Below are 20747 nucleotides of genomic sequence, written 5' to 3' on the forward strand. Positions count from 1 at the left end.
AAAGGTGAAGACTGCTATTAGGTACAACGAATCACATAAAGTAGTGTAGTTTTAAATATTAAAAAAAAAAAAGTAGTCATGGCTAAGTCCCCTAAAAAGCTTTTTGTATTAAGTCAATGACCACTTAATTTACAATTTTTCGTCAACGACTTTTTTTGTTTTCATTTATCCAATGCGTCAACCCATGTTTACATTTCTGTTTACCTTTTTTGGGGCCAATGACTACATGACGGCATCGTTTCATATATTATTTTGAGTAACCCTTTTGTTTACATTTTATGAGGGCTATAATCAGGTCATTGAGCCCAAACAAGAGGACGAGGTCACTGACTTTATTTTTACATTTAGCCAAGTCTGCAACCTTTTTTTAAATTTAGCCTGGAGAAGACCCTTTGTTTACATTTAAGGCATCATAACCAACATTAACCATCTCAAAAACCATTGCATTGATTATTACTTTGTTTGTGTGATATCGAAAAATTCCTGGATTTTTAATATATGAAGAAAAAATTAGGAAAGGAACTTACAACTAGGTTGTGATAAATATCGAAAATCTCCTACAGGATAATAAGGCCTTTTCAGACGACAGGTATTTATTTAGAAACTAGTCGAATATATGGTTCTCTTTTGAAATAAACGCCACTAACAATTTATGCATATTTACATAGACGTGATTAAATTTTCTAAAACATTTCAGTTAAACCAATATCGGTAATAACCAATCTGTTGTCGGAATTAAAAAATGTATATTGTATATGTCTATACGCAAAAAATTGCTAAGAGCACTGTTGAAATGTCCGCCAGAAATAAACATCGTAAAGAACACTTCGGATATAGGTTACGTCAGCTTTGTCATAATAATACTTTTTATTTTTTTTTGTATCAAAGCCAATTTCAGACACAGATACAGTACTTGGAACTAGCAGCGAATCTTTGTCAAACTAATTTCATACGTTAGGCACACGCATTACGAAATTATTATACGTTAACGCAAAGCACACCGCTTAAAAGAGTACTCGTATATAATTACAATCTCCCGTTTAACGCAGCGACTCCGCAACGTCTAAGCACTGATTCCGCCACATAAACTTTGGAACTGGATTACATGCAAGTAAGGTTCGTTAACCTTGAACTTACGGCGCACCCTTTTGTCTGCTAGCACCAAAGTAAATATTTACACACGTATAAGCAAACAAATTTGAAACCGAATGAATATGCGAGCTTAGGTGTTGATGAGCTATTTTTCAATGAATGTGTGCGCTGGAACATAATTGTTTTTGTGGGCAATTACATACTAGCATTTTCAATCCCCGCTCAGAAGCAGATAAATGCAATCTATTTCACGCACACATACTCACAAACACCACGCAGGGGAGCATACCGCCACAACGGAATAAAAATTAACAAGATTAAAGCGCACACACACACACATAGAAACGTATGTGCTTGCGAACTTCGCTGCCTTTACATACGCAGACGTAGTCGACACAGAAATAAAAGTAGATTTGTTTTTAATAATATGTGCCGCTGGAAAACAAGCATGCAAAACCCAGCATGCTGCTGGCTGGCAATGTTACGTATACGCCACGTGCACAAGGACGCCGCACACACCACATGCATAGGGCAAAGTAGGGACGCAGTGGGAATGCGAGAATTAAACAGCCAAGAAAGTTGTCGCTGAAATGAGTGTGTGAAGCAGCAAAAGTAAATGAACGTTAAATAAGCACAAATAAGAGAAAAATGGAAAAAATGAAACGATAAAATGATGCCGTCATGTAGTCTGAGATGTTGGTTACTAGAGCACAGTTAGCAAGCGGAAAAAGTATGAAAGCTGATCAGGAAAAAGTTTAAATTGCAGAAGACCAGCAGCGTGGCAGTGCGAGAGCGAGTGGCAAACTGACATTTAAGATAAGAGCGGTGTAGAGTGGCGGAACACTTGAATCGGCTCGAAACTGGAGCATAGCATGCCTCAATGGCGGTAATTGTGGCGGCGGGTGGGCACACCGCACACCCTGTGGCTAAATACCAAGTGTGAAGAGGTATGAGTTGGCGTGAATGTACTGAATTGTATGGTGGCACGTGGCATGTGGTGCAATTGCGCGGATACGAGTGTGTCTAATAAAAGTCATTCGTTGGTATTTGTGGCAACCAACTGATCGTCGAAGAAGTGGCACAAAAGCGCTGGCGGAATTAAGTGCAGCAAATTTTCAAATACCCACACACACACACACACTTATCTACTATATATATAAGTGTAAGTGTGCGCATGTGTTTTACTGCCTTCGCGCGCTTATGTGTAACTTTGGATAATTAAATGAAAGTTGTGTAGCAATATTTAAGCGCCGTGGCGGCAAAGTGCTGGCTTATTAAATGCAATGAAAGTTGTAAATTACTAAAACAACAACTGTGCAAATAATCAGCGAAAGTTAGTGTAAAGTAGAGTAAATGAGCGTATCGCTGAGGAAATGAGCAAGTTAAAGGCGCATGGCGAATGTGAGCAGCTGATGAATGCGATAGATAAGTGAATATGTGGCAAGCGCTAATTGTGCTTGCTTGTATGTGTGTGCTAGAACGGAGGATAAAAAACATTTGTGTGTGTGTACCTTGTATATAGTTTGTTTGTGGTTTGATAAATAACATTATCATTACATTTGAGAAAAAATTTATTGAGCTGGGTACTAGTCTTTTTTGGACCATTCGTTGGTATTTGCCTTTTGAAATACAAAATTGATCGTTTTCCTTAGCTAAATAGTAATTCAGTGGTAATATGGAATCGGTAAAAGTTACATTAGCCTCATATGCTCATCCAATTCGTTGAAGTAAAAAATATCTCAATACCGTTATTTAAATATGACGTTTGGCTTTGCAGCCTCAATTTGTTTGATATCAGTTTGGAGCTACTTACATGCAAGTGATGGACCAAAAGCAAATATTAGCAATTTTGTGATAATTCATATGCTCCCACCGACATTATATGAATTCTTAAGGGTGTAATGAGGACTTCCGACAACTAAGTGGATATTTAATGATTTCAAGTTCAGTATGTCAACCAGGATTTAAAAGCGTTCACTACCAGATATATTTAATGTCAAACATAAGACCTCAAAGTGATCTTTATTTAGTCTATCCGACTAACTTAAATATAGGTTACCATTATAATAAGTAAGATATCTGAAGCCAATTCGCAACAATATTTAAATTTTGCGGGATATCACATGTTTTATTTTGTATGCAGGTTGAGATACTCTAAAATTGGGCTGCACTGCCCCAAGTGCAAACCATCGTTTTCTGTAATGTACACGTATACGCGATATTTTGGAATAAAGACATGATACTGTTGCCCAGTTGAAATTATAGAATATGACCCAAATACGCACTGCATGTATTCAATGGTATGTACCAGAATATATAAAAATATTTTTGTATATATATCTCAAGTTGAAGAGTACTTGGGAACTTCAAATGAAAGTCTTGAGTATATTGCATTTAAAAATTAATGTAATTAATCACATTAAATTTTATACATTCGCATTTGCAAGAGTTAAGAAAGAGGCGGCCATTGTTTGTTTTCCTTCTTTTAATCTCTTTATATCAACTTTGCCTTCGGCTCAATGCCGCACCCAGTGCTTTCTTCATTACAGGCAAAACCATTGTCTTTCGTGTGTACTGTTTCAGTTTTTTTTTTTGTTTTTTGATTTGTAAATAAGAGGACCGGGAAGCGGCAAAAGAATTAAAAGGTAATAAAAACGGCATTCTTTGTATTTCATTTCATTTTATTTATATTTTTGTTTTTTTATTTTTTAAGAAACCTCTTACTCACCTTTTGCGTTGGAGCACTTGCTTTCTTTTACATGGCAAATAAAAGATTGTTATTCACTGTGTTAAGGGAGGATGGCAAATAATAAATTGTACAGTTACAAAGCACTTTTCAACGGTTGAGTGATTTCGAAGCATCTATTAAACTTTATTTTTGAAGCATGAAAGCAAAATGAAATAACAAATTGGATGACAGAGTGGAGTTAGTTAAGTAAAATAAATGTGCAGCTTTGCAAGAAACATTTATTGGTGCGTACGTTGCGTTTGTGCAACTTAATTGCATAAATATTTGTGCTGACGCTGCTTAAGGAAAATTTATAGTTTGAAAAGTTCTTTATATCAGATTTCTTGGACTAAATATTTTTTAATTACAATAAGTTGAAATAAAAATATGCTCATCATATTCGAAAGCAAATAAATTTTAATTAGTAAAATCTATACATTACAATCAATATATTACTAAAAATTGCAATCTCAACTATTGAAATTCAGTTAGTTTTTGTGCAAAAATGTGTGGAAAATACGATCTTTTGCCTATTTGTTATTTTAATTAGCTTCGTTCTAATAAATATTCTATATTATATAGCATACATATATGTACGAGTATGTATATATATCGTCACCTAAGTGGAAAAGTGATGTAACACCACTTTTCATAAGTTTACAGTCGAAGCGAAAACGATATAATAGAAACCACTCATATTAAAAGAAAACTTGAGTTTTGGTTATAAAATGGTTATATACTGGTTATAAATATGTTATATATTGGTTACGAAATGGCTATATATTGGTTACGAAGTGGTTATATACGAGTATTATTTATTTTTGACATCGGCTGCTGAAAATTTTATGTAAGATGACATCGTAAGCAATAAAAAACTCGATTTTGTCTTTTTATTGATACGTTGTTTTGCATTTTAGATGAGGATTTAGTTGAAATTAAATTTTAAAATAATTAACTTTTTGTTTCGTAAGCCTTAGCCAAAGTTTTCTTTAAAAAATTTTGAAGATATCGTTTCTGTGCCAAATTGTTTCTCTTAAATATTGCCTTATATTATCCTTGATATTTTTATATGCACATGTAAGTATTATTTCGCGTTCCTTATACAAAGTATTTTTTTGAATATGCATTGAAAAATATTTAAATATTTACTGGGGAATGAGGTTATATTTATAGAAGTTTTTACATATGTTGATAATTTTTTCTTAAATTTTGAAGATCTTTAAGCTTATATAGTCACACATTCACTCTCCACTTGTGTTAATGGAATATTTGCTTGCTTTTGATGTGGCCTAGCTATTTTTGCTTTAATGCAGCTTAACTAATTTGTGGGCTTTGCGCGTTGACAGCCACGCACAAGTCGTCGGGGAATACAAAACAAAACAAAAAAAAAAGAGCAACAACAACAGCAGCTGAAAGAGGTAAAAGCTGAGAATAAATTCAACACAAATTAACAAGTTGATGGTAGTTGAAGAAGTCGATAGAATTGGAAACGTTAGCCTTAAGCGCCTTGCAAATGTAGAGAGCATCGTATATATACGAGCGAAATAAAAAAACGAAACAAAAATTAATCTAAAAAGGAAATAAAGCGGTACACAGAAGTGTTGAAAACAAACCAGTACAAATAGGCTTTTTGGCCACAACATGCTTTCGCACTTACGCCGGACTAATAATGTTAGGCAAAGCCGAAGAATGAAATGAAAGAGAGGAAACAACTCAAACCGAGTAATTGAGGGATTTGTGTGGACATTTATATGTCAGAGTGGGTATATGTAAGAATAGATTAGACTAAAGGTCACAGCTACATCTTTAAAGCAGTCATAAAAAGCGATTTTCATGTCGTCAGACACTCCAATAGCGACTGAAGCAACTGCTATACGAATTTTGCACATTTGACTGGCATTACAGTGACACCCGCGATAGCAGCCATGGACAGCATGTATAAATGGAGTACATGAATAACTACGACATTTATACATATTTATATATCTGCCATACTGGCCTCGAAAATACATGTGATTTTAAGGGACCCCTCAAGCAAAACTTATCTAGCCGCGACGCAAAAATTCAGTAAAAAAAAGAAACAGTTTTCAACTGTATCCACAGTTGTTGCAACAGCGCCAAGTGTTACATGCAACAACTTCCTGCAGCTACTATGCGCAATCACTTAAAGTTTTTCGACCACCACTCAAACTGTTAACATTGCTTCGCTGACAGCACTTGGCGGTGCTGTGGTTGACACGCTGCTGATGAAAATGCAACACTCATACGCCCTGACGCACACCGTGGGCGGGCGGCAAGAAGGCAAATATGCAGTGAGAAGGAAATTAAAAATTTAAAAATGAAGAATGCGACGTAAAATCGTAGCAATTTTGATTGCATTTCGGTGAGCCAAAGAGGAGACTCAAATAATTTGCGCGTGGCAATTGACGCGGCTGTCAGCAGCCACAAAAAAGTTCAGCAAAGAAAAACTTCTACAAAAAGCGGCTCGTTGTTATAATTTTTGCATGTCGTATGAAAAAAGCGTCGGCGAAAAATAACATCAGCCAAAATACAATGACAAATGTTTGAGACGGAAACAGCTTATTGCTTCGCACAGATTACTGAGATATCGCGGAAAAAAATTAAATTTCAAGCCAAAAGCGGGACGGTGTGAAATCAACAGCAATCTGCACGCGAAATTTGGCTGCTGAATGCTGCTGTGTGCAGTTAACACATACAAGCGCACATATATCGTTTACTTACAGTAGCGCAAATGCATTTTTGGAGTAAGGAATTTGAATTCGCAGCCGCATTTGCCACGATAGAACTGTGTTGCATAGTAGAGAAAATTCGATATAAATTTCTCGTTTTTTGTTAGAGCATTAAATTTTCTCAAAACTAATGCTTCTGGGCATATGTATAATGTTCCAATGTCAAACTATAAAAGAAGGAAGAATACATTTTTTGAACATGTCCTTTATGGATAAAATGAAATTATTAGCTAGAATTAATAGTAAAGGTACAAGTTGTAAGTGTTAACATTTCATATTTATTTTTTTTTTAATTTTTTTTTTGAAAGTTTTTAGTTGAAAAATGAAATTTGAGTAAAAATTACAGCCCTCACATAGACCTAAGGCGAGAAACTGTAGTATAAATTTGATATTCTTATCAACTGACCGAACACTTTCGCACCACCGTAGATGCAGTTGGCTGCAAGTGTCTGCCTGCGGCAGCGTACAATACATAAAATTGGCAATAAATCAAATCACTGTCTGCCCAGCACTGCTGTTGCATATTTTCTGCAACTGTTTGCAACTGGCCGTTTTTATCTATTTTTACATACGCGCGTTAATGCTTACCGCTTACCGCTTACCGCTTCCCCTCTCCTGTGCCATTGTTTTTTCAGGCGAAGCAATATTTCGGGTGGCACTCGCTCACAAATGCGGACGAGCGACAACGGTTTAGTGTGCGTATGATAATGTCAGTCGGATGCGGAAGCTGTTTGTCAAATTCCAAATGTTGACTGAAGTTAGTGATGGCGGCTCGCAATGTAAACTCCGACTTGGAAGCATATTAAGTTGTTCCACATGCGGCGCTCTAGTGAGGCTGCAGTTGTTTTTCAGTTATAGGAGAAAGTAGTAGTGTGTTTAGTTTTTATAGTTTTGGCCGCACTTTTAATCTGTTAAAATTTAGTTTCAGCAAGGTGGCAACTCCATTTTTTATATTGAAGCGATTTGGTGCATATTTGCTGGCGTTCCGCTGTAACCTTCCAAAATTTTTTATCCTATAAACAAATGTTGTACAGCTTTATTTGCAAAAGCTTTTTTTTCAAGCCTCAAAGTTCCCACGGGCACTTCAGGTGTTGCCATGATTGCATTATTCGATTTTGTTATTGTATGCATTTTCGTTTTTTTTATGTGTGTACAAAGTTTATTACTATTTATATGATAACGCAGCACATATTTATTTTTACTATCCCTTTAGTAGGTAATATAAAAATACTTTGAGCATGCGGAACGTTGCATTAAAAAGTTTCAGCGACGACGTGTTGCTATTTTGGTGCGTTGTTGTTGCATTCGTGCCGGCAGCAGCTGTTAAAGGTAAACGCTTATTGCTTGCTTATTTTATGGAAAAAGTTAGAATTTGTTGAATAGCCTTAAATGAAGTTGTGCGTTGGCAGATGAGCGCAGGAATATTAAGCAATTTCGCAGAGAATTCGGAAAGTGGCCGTATAAAGGGGTTATAAGCGGTGCTTGTTAGGTTCTGAAATTTCGCTTAATGCAGAAATAATATTTTCGTGGAAAATTGCGCTATGAATCGTATATGTAAGTTAAAGATTTTAAAGGTGAAATCTGAAAGGGGGGTGAAATGCTCCAAGGGGGGGTGGTGGGCTTTGCTGGGACAGTTATTTCAAAATAATTTTTCGATACGCTATACATATCGTTTGTTGCATGGTCTTTGCTAGAACCATTTAACACTTTTATTATTGTCATTTTTGTATTGGAGCAAAATGTCACGCTTTTTTGCATATAAAGCTCATTACCGAAAGCCAAATTCTATTTTACAATAACATGAATATATAATATCTTCGAAGTACATACAACAACTTGTAGTAATCTCTAGGCTAATAGTATGCAATAAGCTAGTGTTTCTATTTGGGAGTTTCAGAAAATTTGTTCACCTTCCGAATGCGGCGAAGCTCGCAAGGTTCCTTAAAGTCTAGCTAATTAAAATTTAATATCCTTGCGCCAAAACATACGCAAACAGTGTGGCCAATATTCAGGTAATCAATGCCAATACAATATCGGAGCCTAGTTGATGGCTCTCGAATACGTTTATTTAAGTGTATATTAAGTTTCGCAATGATAAATACAATTCATTGAATGGTGAATTATGCCAATTAATGGTTGATTGCATAATTGCGCCAATTTAAGTGCTGAACGGCTGGAAAATGAAAATATCTATGTTAATCACTGCAGTTAGCTAACCTACTGTGCGGTTGAAAGTATTTGAAATTCAAACAAATTAATTGAGGATTTTCGAGGTATGGTGTCTAGAATATTCTAATTAGTTCATTGTAAATGATAAATGCTTGGACTTAATTTTTGTTTATGGGAATATGATTTGTCGTAGTCATTGCTATCAGTGAGGCGAGAGTCAGTCCGAAAACTTAACCTAGCTTATACTGTCACAAGATTTAAATAGAATAAAAAATTTTACTTAAAAACGCATAACATTTAAGACTTATTTAAGAAAAGTATACATTTTTCAACAAGCCTTTAATGTATAGTCTTTAAAGAAAGAAATAAGAAGAAAACAAATGTCTACTTCCTTACGCTTACGCAGTTATAGCCGAGTTTATAACAGCAGAGATGTTTTGCTCTTTTCATTGATAGGCTTTTTACGTGGCGGGTCCTAAACCAGGCACGCAACACTCTGGAGGAGATTTTTTGCCTACTCACTTTAGCTCGGCTTCAAGCATATGCTTTTTGGCTACGCAGAGGACAATTTGGTCTATAATCGTTACTGGCCACTCCCAAGTGAATGGCACCTAGCGAACTTTCCCCACTTGCGTTAACATCTACACATGGCCATATCCTCCAAACAAACACTATTTTAAACATTATTTATAGCTGTTGTTGTTATTGTTGTCGTTATTTTTTCAAGCTGAAAAGCTACAACTTTACTTTCAAGGTGCGCACATTTCCTAATAACTTAACAATTGGGCAAACGACACAATTTATCCCAGCTTTAAAAGGATCCAGTCTTAGGTTATTTTAAGAATTTAGTTGATTTTTTAAGTGGCATTAAAGTACACTTTGTCTTAGTTTTTCACCATTTTTACAGATTTTACAGACAAATACATAGAAAATATTACTCCAACCACAATCCCAAAATAATAGTCATTCGTTAAATTCAATACATTATGTTAAGAATTTGTGAAAATATAAATCTGTGCTAAAAAGGAAAGTGACCCTTCGTGCCAAGAAGAAAAGGAAATCAATGCTCTTAGGGCTTAGGATGAGAATAAGCTAATCGATTAAGCTAGCGTAAACAACGTTGTATTATACAAGTATGCATAACCTTAACTAATAAAAGAAAAACAAAAATGGGTTATGGCCCACACAGTTTTCATTTTGGAAAATTAAAATCATAAAAATCATGACGCAGTTTCAAGTAAATGCCTACGTAAAATGCAATGCCCACAGGCCTAAAATTTGTTTGCATTTTCCGCATTCAACTTAATCAAACTACGCAACCTTTGAACTTTAGGAACCAGTTTTGACTAACGATGTGTTTTCCGATTAAAAGCTTACGATTAAAGCTTTCATTTCTTTCGGCAAATTTCACTTTAAACACGTCTGTATGCTGTCACAACACAAACACACATAATCGAATACAAATTGAAAGAGGATTAAAAATTTCATCCGACTGATACTTCCACTTTTGCCACGAGTTATTTTTATATACTGATATTTATTGCCTTCTGCAATGTGCAAGCGCAATTTCAAATAAATTTGCATAATTGAATTATTGTCATAATCGACTGACGTTGATGTGAAACCTGGTACCTAGAAATCAGCAAGGAACAAAACAAAAGAAAAAAAAAAAAAAAATTGAAGTGAAAATAAAAAAAAAGCGAACGACACTTCCTGTGTTGTGCAGCAGAGTAAACTTGAAAGCAAAGCGGTGAAAAGAGCATGCGGGCTCGCTAAACAACCAACGCAGCAGAGACGACGACAGCGACAATCAAGCTATCACTTACTAAAAGCAGGATTTGTAAAACATGCATGGCACATATAAGGACATATAAGGACAGATATGCAGAGGCGGTGGTTCGTGCTGTGGGGGTTAGATGATCTGTGGCAGATAAAATAAAACGAATATTTATTTAATTATTGCTAAGGCTTTTCAGATCCGGAAAATAAATAGTTTTCGTATATATTTTTCTCTGTTATTTAAACGCTTTCTGATGTTATAGATCCAGTTAGTGCCCTTTCGAAAAATTTTCTTGTTAAAAGAAAAAAAATTTTAAATAAAAAAAATGTACTGAAATTTCGGAAAGTGGAAACTTGAAAGCTTATTTAAAATTTTGATGCTCTCTACAGAATTCGCTGATATTTTTCAATTAAAATCGAATGTTCGAGAACAATAATATTTCGCACAATTTAATAATTAACATAGTTAGTATCGTACAACCTACTTGTACTAGTAGTAGCTAGTTTATTCATTCTGAATTATATTTTATATAAACTAATGTTCTGCATAGGCTAGTAGAGAGAACGTCGATCAAAGGCTCACCAATAACTTTATCTAATAAAACTTAAGAAATGGAGAAGGATACGAATAGAATGATTCCAAATACCAGCTAGTAGTTTCAGTATCGACCTCTTTAAAAATTCTATGCGATTAATACTTTTTTTTTTTTAGTTATTTTTCATATTTTTTTCATTCTATAGGCACAAACGACAATCGCGCGCCTTTTGTGCGCCCATTTTTAGATCTTTTATTAAAATTAAAATGGAAATCACGTTACTCGTGCTAATCCCATGTATTGAATTCCATGTGACGTCCCTGCCCATAAAATCCCATAAATTCAGAAAATTATATATATTTCATTAAATTTTTCACGTTTGCCCAACTCACTGCCGAAAGATTCCTATTGCGTCAAAGGCCGCTGACGCAACACCACAGCTACGCGCTGCTTACCGCGTCTGCCGCATCCTTTCGCCGGCAAACACATACTATACCCATATGCAGTCAGCTAAGCTAGCTGACGGAGCGATGTTTCGCACAGCATTTTTTGTCGGTTAATATTGTAAAGGAAAGCAATTTTTTGTCGCTGATTTTGTGCGTTCATCATTTCATTGCTGGTCTTCTTTGCCGTGTTCTTTCTATTGTCGTGCTTGTATTTTATTTCTGTGTGTTTCTGTGTGTTTCTGTTTGCTTCTTTTATTCACCTCTCGGCTGTGCGCACTTACATCGCTGCACGTCAGAGGCGTGTGATAAGCTGTTATTATGTGCGTGCCGGAATGAGCGCGTTCGTTCCAAGGTATCTCCGCAACGCGCTTGCACTTTCGCCCACAAACACACACATACACATAAGCGGCGCAGTGGCTATAGCATACCTGTGTATCTGCTGTCGTCTGGAATCAGCGTTGCGGAAGCGCTCTGAAGTATGCTTTAAGCGGATGTCAGTGGGTGTGTGTGTGTGTGTAGGTATTTGTTTCCCGAGCGTAACATGAATTGTGATATTTTCATCCTCCGCTTAGTTTTATGCGCCTTAGATGTGCTATATATTACACGGTTTAAAATTATGCTCTTATTTTTTTAGAAACTTTTTGCAATTTGTCGCTTTGCATGTTTATCGCTTCTTAAATCATTTATTATGGTATAAATTTTTTCGAGTAGGCTTTAATGTATGCCCCGGAACAATAAAGTATACGTAATTAATAGCTCATAAATGTCTGATCAATTCACATTGATAAGAACTTTAAATTTATTTATTACATTTGGGGTTATTTGTACCTTGCGCTTAATTTAAGTAATGAGGTTGAGGTTTCAGATTTACTTTGATATTTTTTATTAACATTGCAGTTTCTTTCTCATAAGGGCGGTTGTGAATTGAATTCAATCTTGCATAGCTATTTCCAAACAAATGAAGTGAATTTTTGAAATGGTTAAAAAAAGGTGAAGATAGACTATGCGTGTGCGCCATTGAAGTGATATGACGCTTTCTTGAAGGCAATCATTTTGATTTCCTTTTAAGATTTTATACTCATAGCAATAGCAAAGCGAACGGCCTAAACCACAACTGGAAATTCTATGAATTATTTCATTAATTTAAAAAAACTTAAGATTTCAATAAAATCTATTTGTTTATACTGATTCTAAAATATCAACATTTTTTTATAACGAAAAGGTGCACTCTCAAATGCTTCACGAATCAATGACATTTTTGGGAAGAACGACCAGTTCACGAATCCAACGAAGTTATTAACGTAACGTTAGTGTTCCCTGGCATCGCTAGATTATTTCAAATGTCGAAAGTAGTTAAATATACAGCAATTGCTATTTCAATAGAATATGAATTAATTACTATGTATTTCCATGATGCTTTACTTGTTGCTCAAATGAAAATAGCGCACATTTGTCATTCTGTACATTAATTACAGGTTTCCAAGCAAAACAATTTCGCTGAAAAGGCGTAATCATTAATCTCAATTGTTTATTTACTGCTGGTGACCTCAACACAACGGTTATTTGGAAAATAAATGACATGATCTTCTCTGCTAACAATTAAAATAATTGTAAATGAATCAATAATCGCATTGAAAGGAATTTATCAGTATAATAATAATAAAGACGATATAAAATTCAAGTCAAAAATAACAGTTACTTGACTTAGTGGTCCGATCTTAGTTTTTTTCAAATATTTTAGCGTTGGCTTGGGTAATAATCCGCGCCAAATTTCAGGAAGATATGTCACCAAATAAAATAGTTTTCCACACACAACTATTTACAAAATACGAAAAGACATTTTCGACTCCCAAATATATTGCATCCTTGCCAAATTATTAATATAAAAATATGATATAACAGTTTCTGATATAGACTGTTTCATATACTATGTGGGGGCGCCCATTATTAGATGAACTTTCCTCATCATATATTCTTGATACGGCCTGAAAAAGTGCTCAAATTTATTATAAACCCGCACAATATTGGTAAAAACAAGAAACTTACTCTAAGTTATTTATGGCTTTTAATCCTTTTTTATTAATCGATCAATATTTTAACTGTTGTAATGGATGTAAAAAAGCCACAAAATGCTTAAAATAGATCCAGAGTAAGCTCTCACTTTGTTCTGACTAATAAATAGTTTTTCCTGCTCTTAGCAAATAAAAAAAAAAATGAGATAATATGGAGAATGTGCCAATAATGAATGAAATCTGCTGATTCGTATCGTATATGAGAGTTTCGTTCCAGTTCTGTGAGGAAAAAAAATCTTATTATACATATGTTCATACCAAAAAAAAAAACTTCTTCAGCATTGAAATTAAGAAATAGTTTCAACTGACCCAATCTGCATACGTTGTTCACTAGTTGCGAGCTGCTCACGAAATGACTGAAAATATTATAGCTCTCTGCAATGCTTATCCACTTTTGCCACAACACCTGTAAGTAACAGATACAATTTTTGTGTGAAAATTCGATTACTGTTGACTTCAAAAAGACAATTCTCCAGGGATTATAGTAATAAATACCGAAATGACATTACCAATCGAAACTCACGTAAAACATGTACACTTTACTTTTACGGCGTGCCGAACTTGAGCCGCAATAAATTTAGTTATTTCCTATCAACAGCTTAGCTCGCCTAATATGATGTGCATACAAGCATATTGGAAAAGCATCAAGTCTTAGCTAAACTTAAAAAGCAATAAAATGTAAATTATCCCAATCGAGAAAGCAAATAGCCCTAACTTTATTTGCTTTATTGTTGATTTTTTCTTCGGTGGCTCTTTTTGTGTCCGCTATAAATGGCAATAAAAACGATTATTTTTCATTTACCTAAAACTTTTTCACTTTCCGGCGAAGGCTTAATTTATCAACCGTAACTGTGATGGTTCAGCGGTCACTCATGGTCCAGCGGTAATGCCTGCGCTAATGGTAAATAAATAACACTACCGAACGAAAAGCAAAAACAAAACACAAACATCGGACGTGAAATGGCAATTATTTGAGTTGTCGATAATTTGATGTCTATTATAACGTCACTCAGATAATGATTGATTGATGATTTGTTTTGCATTCAATTGTACATTTCGAGTATTGGTAAATTAAATCATTGCAACGATATTGATTTTGCAAACAAAACAAGTAGAACGTTTGTTTTTGAAGGACTTCAGTAAATTAATGGTTTTTAAACCTATACAGTTGGCAACTTTTCCGCGTCATTAACTTAGATTGCTTGAGAAGACTTCAAATAATGGTGGCTTAAGTTAACAAAACTTTTTCATGGAAGAAAATGAATGAATTGCATTTGAATTAGGTCTGTTGAAATTGGTTTAAATCAGTTTTTTAGAAATAAAGTTGAGAATGCGTAAAAAAGGTTTTGGAGGTTACTGGTTACAACAATCGAAATTTACTGCCTTACTTAGTGGAGTTATGAACTACCACCTTCAAAGCGCTGTGTGATTTTAGTTCTAAAGCGCTGCGCAACTCTTTTCTTTAAAAATTACTTTACTTATAGATTAGTCGTGGAGTCGTGGGCTTTATATAGTATACCTATATACTTTTATATATTGGGTAGTCGAAAAAGTGTTTTCGTATTTTGTCAATAGATGACGTTTCAGTAATCACATTGTATAGTGTTGAAGAGGTGAGATTTTAAGCATCATTCAACTAAAAAACCAATTAAACTCGGAGAAGTGGAAAAAAAGTTGCCGCTCTTCAAAAATGAGTGAAAAGAATGAAGAAATTCGCTACGGTTTGAAAATTTTGGATAAAAAGGGAAGAATGCCAAGTAAGCTACCAATGAAATTTGTGAACTATACGGAGACGATTATGTATCAGTTCGTCTAGCGCAACAATGGCTCGCTCGCTCTCTTCTGTTCTGGAAATTTCGAGATTCCGATTTACACTGATGGAATAATGTCTCTAGCGAAAAATTTACAGAAAATGGTCAACCAAAAGGGTACATATTTGTTTATTTATTTAAAAGTTTAAATATAAAAAAAAAATTGAAATTTGATTGGAAATACGAAAAGATTTTTTTCGGCTACGCAATATATAGGTTAGTATAGTAAATAATATATTTAGTAAGTATTTTTGAGCAACGTCACGAGAATTATGAGAACAATCAAGCGCGTTCCTCTAGTCTTCATTATCAGAACATTGCCTGTGCTATACGAAATAAGTAAACTGAATTGTTTTCTAGCATATTAAAGGTCTTTTATTCGAAAGCAAGAAAAAGAGCCAGTTGAAAACTGCTATTCACAGCAAAATATAAATTGGTTATAGAATTTGAAAGCCGATGAATATAAGCCGCGATGTGTTTGCTTTTAGCAGAAGGAAGACATTACTCACTGGTTTGGGATTCAACCAGATTTATGAAGAAGAAATTTGCTTTATTGAGGAATTTGAAATAGCTTGCCGAAATACAAAGGAAAATGCTAGTAATACGGAAAAATGGAAAATATCTTTGCAAGTAAAGCAATCACTTGCCTACATCTAACGAAAATCAAAATTTTTCACCGTGCAACAACTATAATATAACCGTGGTGCTGCTAACATATGTACATATTTGCCAGCGGACTTATTAAATTATTCTTCTATTTGCTATTTTTCAACTATGCATAAGTAAGAAAATTACATATTTTCCGCTTGACGCTTATGAGCTGGCACAGACGAATGCCTTCCTGCTTTGGCATTGATAATGTTGCTCATGCTGCTGTGAGTGAAGATCCCGCCGTCACAGCAACAAAGTTACACATAGCAATGTAAGCATGTACAGCTCTTGCACTTGTGTGCGTGAGTTTTAGTTAAAACTAAAAATTCACTGAATATTCATTGAGCAAACGAAAATGGAGAAACAAAAGCGCATGGGTGTGCGACAGAGGTTCAAAACATGGCAGGTATTCAATATGCACACGGTGCAGGGGTACAAAGGCCATAACACACGGTTGCATATGAAGATATGTACGTCGAGTGTGTGTGTGTTTGTGATTTAGACAGTTTGCTTTGCATACGAATTTATTACGGGTTACTCTTTTACGCTTCTACATACTGCTACTTTCTGCAGTGGGATGCTTAATTTCTGTTTGATTTTTTTGGATATATTTGCTTTTAAAAATTTGTGTGTATATCTTTGATTTTAAATTTTATGAAGGAACTTCGTCGGAGTTATTTATTGTTGCCCAGCATTGTTGTGCCTGCTCATGATGAACGACAAGCCTTTTGCGCTAGAGCTACTCTTAGCCAACTCATAAGCTTAATTGGGCCTGTGCAACCGCCATGAAACTGTAGTGCAGTAGTTTTCTGTATTGGATTCAACAGCTGCAGCGCTGCTAGCAAACCACTATCACGTTTTTGCAATTTTATCTGATGCTTTTAGGATGCCGCACTGCCGTTTTGTATCTTGCCTTGCCTTAACACTCGTTTTTCCTTCTGCTCAACAACACCAGCAGCAGACATCGGTCTAGAAAAGGCAAATAGAGCTTGGTACTTGGTTGATAATTTCATATAATAAGTGAGTGGACCTAACAGTTGTCCGCTGCTGTCACCAATTGGTTGTTGTGGCTCCTAAAAGTATGCGTTACATGAAGTACCGACTCGCTTAGTCGACAAGTAATCGAGTGCTATGCACACACGCATATATATTCCATGCATGTATGCATGTGTGTGACTAGATGGAGTATTCTACATGTATTTATGTACAGTGCTATACACCGTGCGCCTGCTAACTCATTAGTTTGGCAGCCGGTGCAAAATCTAACCGACTGTTGAAGAACTGACAAGAGTTTTGATTTAAAATTTACTGGAATGTCTGGCGGCAACAAGTAATTGTCCTTAATGGCATACTGTCGTGCCACAATCAGGCATGAAGGACTCCAGTTAGCCAGTAGCCGTCAGTGACACAGTGAACATTAAGTGACGCAGTGGGACCAATTGCGTGACCACACCAACAGGCGGCAAACTTAAAATCTTGCTTACAATACTCGGCAGTCTGTACGAGTGCCGAGCGCTTCGCTCTTAATTTATTCATCAGCTCGGTCTTACCTTGAGCGAGCGAGCGAGCGCCATTGCCACGCCAGCGGTTTTTGCAACAAGTGTGCCACTTCGACCGGAAATGAAAATTTCCTGTTATAATCCGCAGAGAGATTGTTACCTTTTACTTGAAAATTTTGCACTCATTCAAGTGAATGGCTTTGTGAAATGTGCAAAAGTGCCACGTAACAAACCCATTCAGCAACAGTCAAGCCCGTCGAACACAATAACAACAACTGAAAGCCGTTCAGTTCATTTTCTTATTTTCAACTGCTTTACAAAGTGTGTGTCACCTCTCAACCCTATTTGCTTTGATTAAAAGTTCGTCGAAGAAAAAAGCTCTTTAACCAACTGCAACCGTTATCTCGTTGCAACACACACACACACACACGCATTAGTGTATAAGTATAAGTATTAACAAATTTATTTCTATGTAGTAGTGGGACTGCATACTGCAGGCGGTAAGACAGCAAAGCAAATCGGGTTAAAGCTTTGATTTCTTTTCGTATGCAGTTGTTTTTTCTTTTTAATTTTCTACTGCTTTGCATTTTTCATCTATTTTCTGCGCGCGTGCTTTGAACATTTTCTGCAGGCAGCCAAACAAGCTGGATTTTAATGATTTCGAATTTGTTACACTCACTCGCATTGTGCTTTTACGAAAATCATTCAGGCGCACAAACACGCACAAACTCACCTACAAGCGAAACCATGTCGCATCCCTCGGCTTTAAGGTTGCTGCAATTTTTACTTCTTTTTTGTTTAATAAATCGATGCGCGCTGCGAGAGTACTCACAAGCCTGTCAACATTAATCAAATGAATGATTTTACCAATTCTTCTTCTACTTGAACTATCTGTAAAGTAGGTCCTCGCTACAAATGTTGGCTCTATTGAATGACTCAGTAACCTTTCAGTTGTCATTGTGATTCTGCAGAAACTTGCGGCTTACAGCCGGCAGTGGTGTGGTCTAATATAAGCTCGGCTCAACTGCAGCAGGAGAGAGGGAAAATTTGCTTCAATTTTAAGTCTGGCTCTGGATTTACATTTCCGCCAAATAGTTCCAACAGTATTTAGTAAATATGAGATAAACCGTACTTTCATACCACGCCCTTTGGTGAATATTTTGAAGACAAAATAACCCTTCAACAGTCAACGAATTACCAAAAATTAAATCTTTGGCAATCTTTGTAGCGTCTTAAAAGAAATATAGACACTAAAATAGAATTTTCAGTAGTTACTGTTAAAAATCTTTGTTTACGCCCGAACTTAGTTCTTACTTGTTTCTAAACATTATATTTTTCAGTTTAGCTATCACCAAATATCTCAAGAATATATTTGACGCGGCACGACGCTGATCAATCCCATTCGCAATTACAATAACAAGTATTTATTGAGATAGTGGCTAGACAAGATATCGCCAAACCCATTAATGAAGTGAAACGTTGTGCGCTTAATTGTTTATTTATTTTGTTTTTGTTGTTTGTCTAAGCATCAAAATAGGGCGGAAAAATATTTACTAAAATTCTTCAACAACAATAAGTTGAAGTTAAACTAGTTCTCTGAAATATAGCTTATCAATTTGTTGTTTTAATTTTAGGCTATTAAAGCTTTTTCAGTTAATAAAAAAAAAAATAATCTGTAACTCGCTTCACGTGCCGACATTTTATAGCAACTGTTTGTTGTTGCCGTTTTGACTTAGGCTTAGGCTGGCTTTTTATCACACAATACTTATAAAAATAACTATAAAACATTTCATTTTATTTTAAAGTAAAAATTAAATTTATTTATTTTACAATTGCTTTGTGGTTTGCTTGATCCAGGATTGGAATGCCGTAATGTCGGTAAAAACGGCTGGATGGCCATTGTTGCCACAACCACCCCAGGAGACCAAACCAATCAACTTATTTTTGTGGACTAAAGGACTGCCCGCTTGTCCGACACAAACATTATTTTCTTTCACGAGGCCGCACACCATTGTACTGAACACATCATCTTCACTCCAGCCATAATCTCCAGAAACGCATTCTTTGTAGTTTATTATGGTCACAGGTACCTTGTTTAAATTGGGGCTTATAACCACAGCAGTACACCCTGTCTTTCTTTTCTTACTCGCCAATTTTATAAAAGAAGTGTCCACTGATTCCGCCAATTTCAAGATGGCCACATCATTTTCCATGGTGACAAAATCGAAATCTACTTTAAAACTGTGCGCTTTAGTTTTGATGATTTGCGAGCCATTATTTATACCAACAGCCAATTGATCAGCATCATAGAAAGCCAAGCACGTCGCTGAGGTAACCACTGTATTTTTGCCAATCAGAGCGCCGCCACAGATTGTTTTGTTGTCGGCTGTTTGAACCGAAACGACGTAGGAGTCAGCGTGAATAGTGGCAGCACTGGCGCTGCTGACAACCACGAGCAGCAGGAAAACGTTTGAAAATTGCTTGAGCATTTTTAGAAAAACGCTTTTATTTATTATTTATTATATAGTATTTCGTGCGACTCACTCAACACGAAACTGTATATTATGGCTCAGTCCCATTTTATCGCTGTTTTATACTCTCCAAACCGCTGACAAGTTTCACCAACTGTATAGACAACTGTTTACATAAATATTTACAGTTAAATAGTATGAGTACTTAATATTTTTTAATTAGTAGTGTTGTATATTTCGGCACGAAATGCAATTTTTTCGTGCGAAGTTAATTTGTACAGGCTTTTTATTCTCGTAGGCTTTGTTTTGTAAACAGAAAAACAACTTGCTACAACTGAGCATGTGGAACAGCGGTGTATGCTGTTATTACCCTTATAGTGACCCTGGGAACTCCCTGGTGGTACTTCGCATTTTCTAAGAATGGGCTTCTCAGATGTTTTCTTTATAATGACAGAACATGTTGTGGTTTGGAACGTCAATCTGCTTAACCTCAACTCCTGGTTCTCCCATGTAATCACTTTGTTATTTATTGTTACGTGTTGTGATATAAATTAATAAGTTTTTTGCTCCTCAGAAAACCTTAAAGCATTCGTTTAGAATATATAGGTTAATCGGTCTTTCCCAACCTTGTTTCTATAATTGTATGTACATGCTATTTCTTCGATTATTATTGCTTCTTCTCTGCAAAGAACCTAATACTTTTAAGATTTGTATGGAAGGAGTATAGACTAGACCAAAGGCAA

At 35.6% G+C, this 20747-nt stretch overlaps 1 protein-coding gene across 1 annotated transcript; it reads right to left on the reverse strand.

Moving 5' to 3' along the window:
* Positions 1-19116: 19116 nt before the first annotated feature.
* LOC108973452 (trypsin-like) lies at positions 19117-20077 on the reverse strand. The gene has a single exon (XM_018940716.1). It carries the CDS (start codon positions 20020-20022, stop codon positions 19360-19362), a length of 663 nt encoding a protein of 220 aa, XP_018796261.1. The 5' UTR covers positions 20023-20077; the 3' UTR covers positions 19117-19359.
* Between the last annotated feature and the right edge of the window lie 670 nt (positions 20078-20747).

The sequence above is a fragment of the Bactrocera latifrons genome, unplaced genomic scaffold (genome assembly GCF_001853355.1).
Source record: "Bactrocera latifrons isolate USDA-ARS-PBARC rearing strain unplaced genomic scaffold, ASM185335v1 scaffold_48, whole genome shotgun sequence".
Taxonomy (NCBI): domain Eukaryota; kingdom Metazoa; phylum Arthropoda; class Insecta; order Diptera; family Tephritidae; genus Bactrocera; species Bactrocera latifrons.

Coding starts and splice junctions, on each gene's coding strand:
- LOC108973452 (XM_018940716.1), bottom strand. CDS start 20,022: ATGCTCAAGCAATTTTCAAACGTTTTCCTGCTGCTCGTGGTTGTCAGC.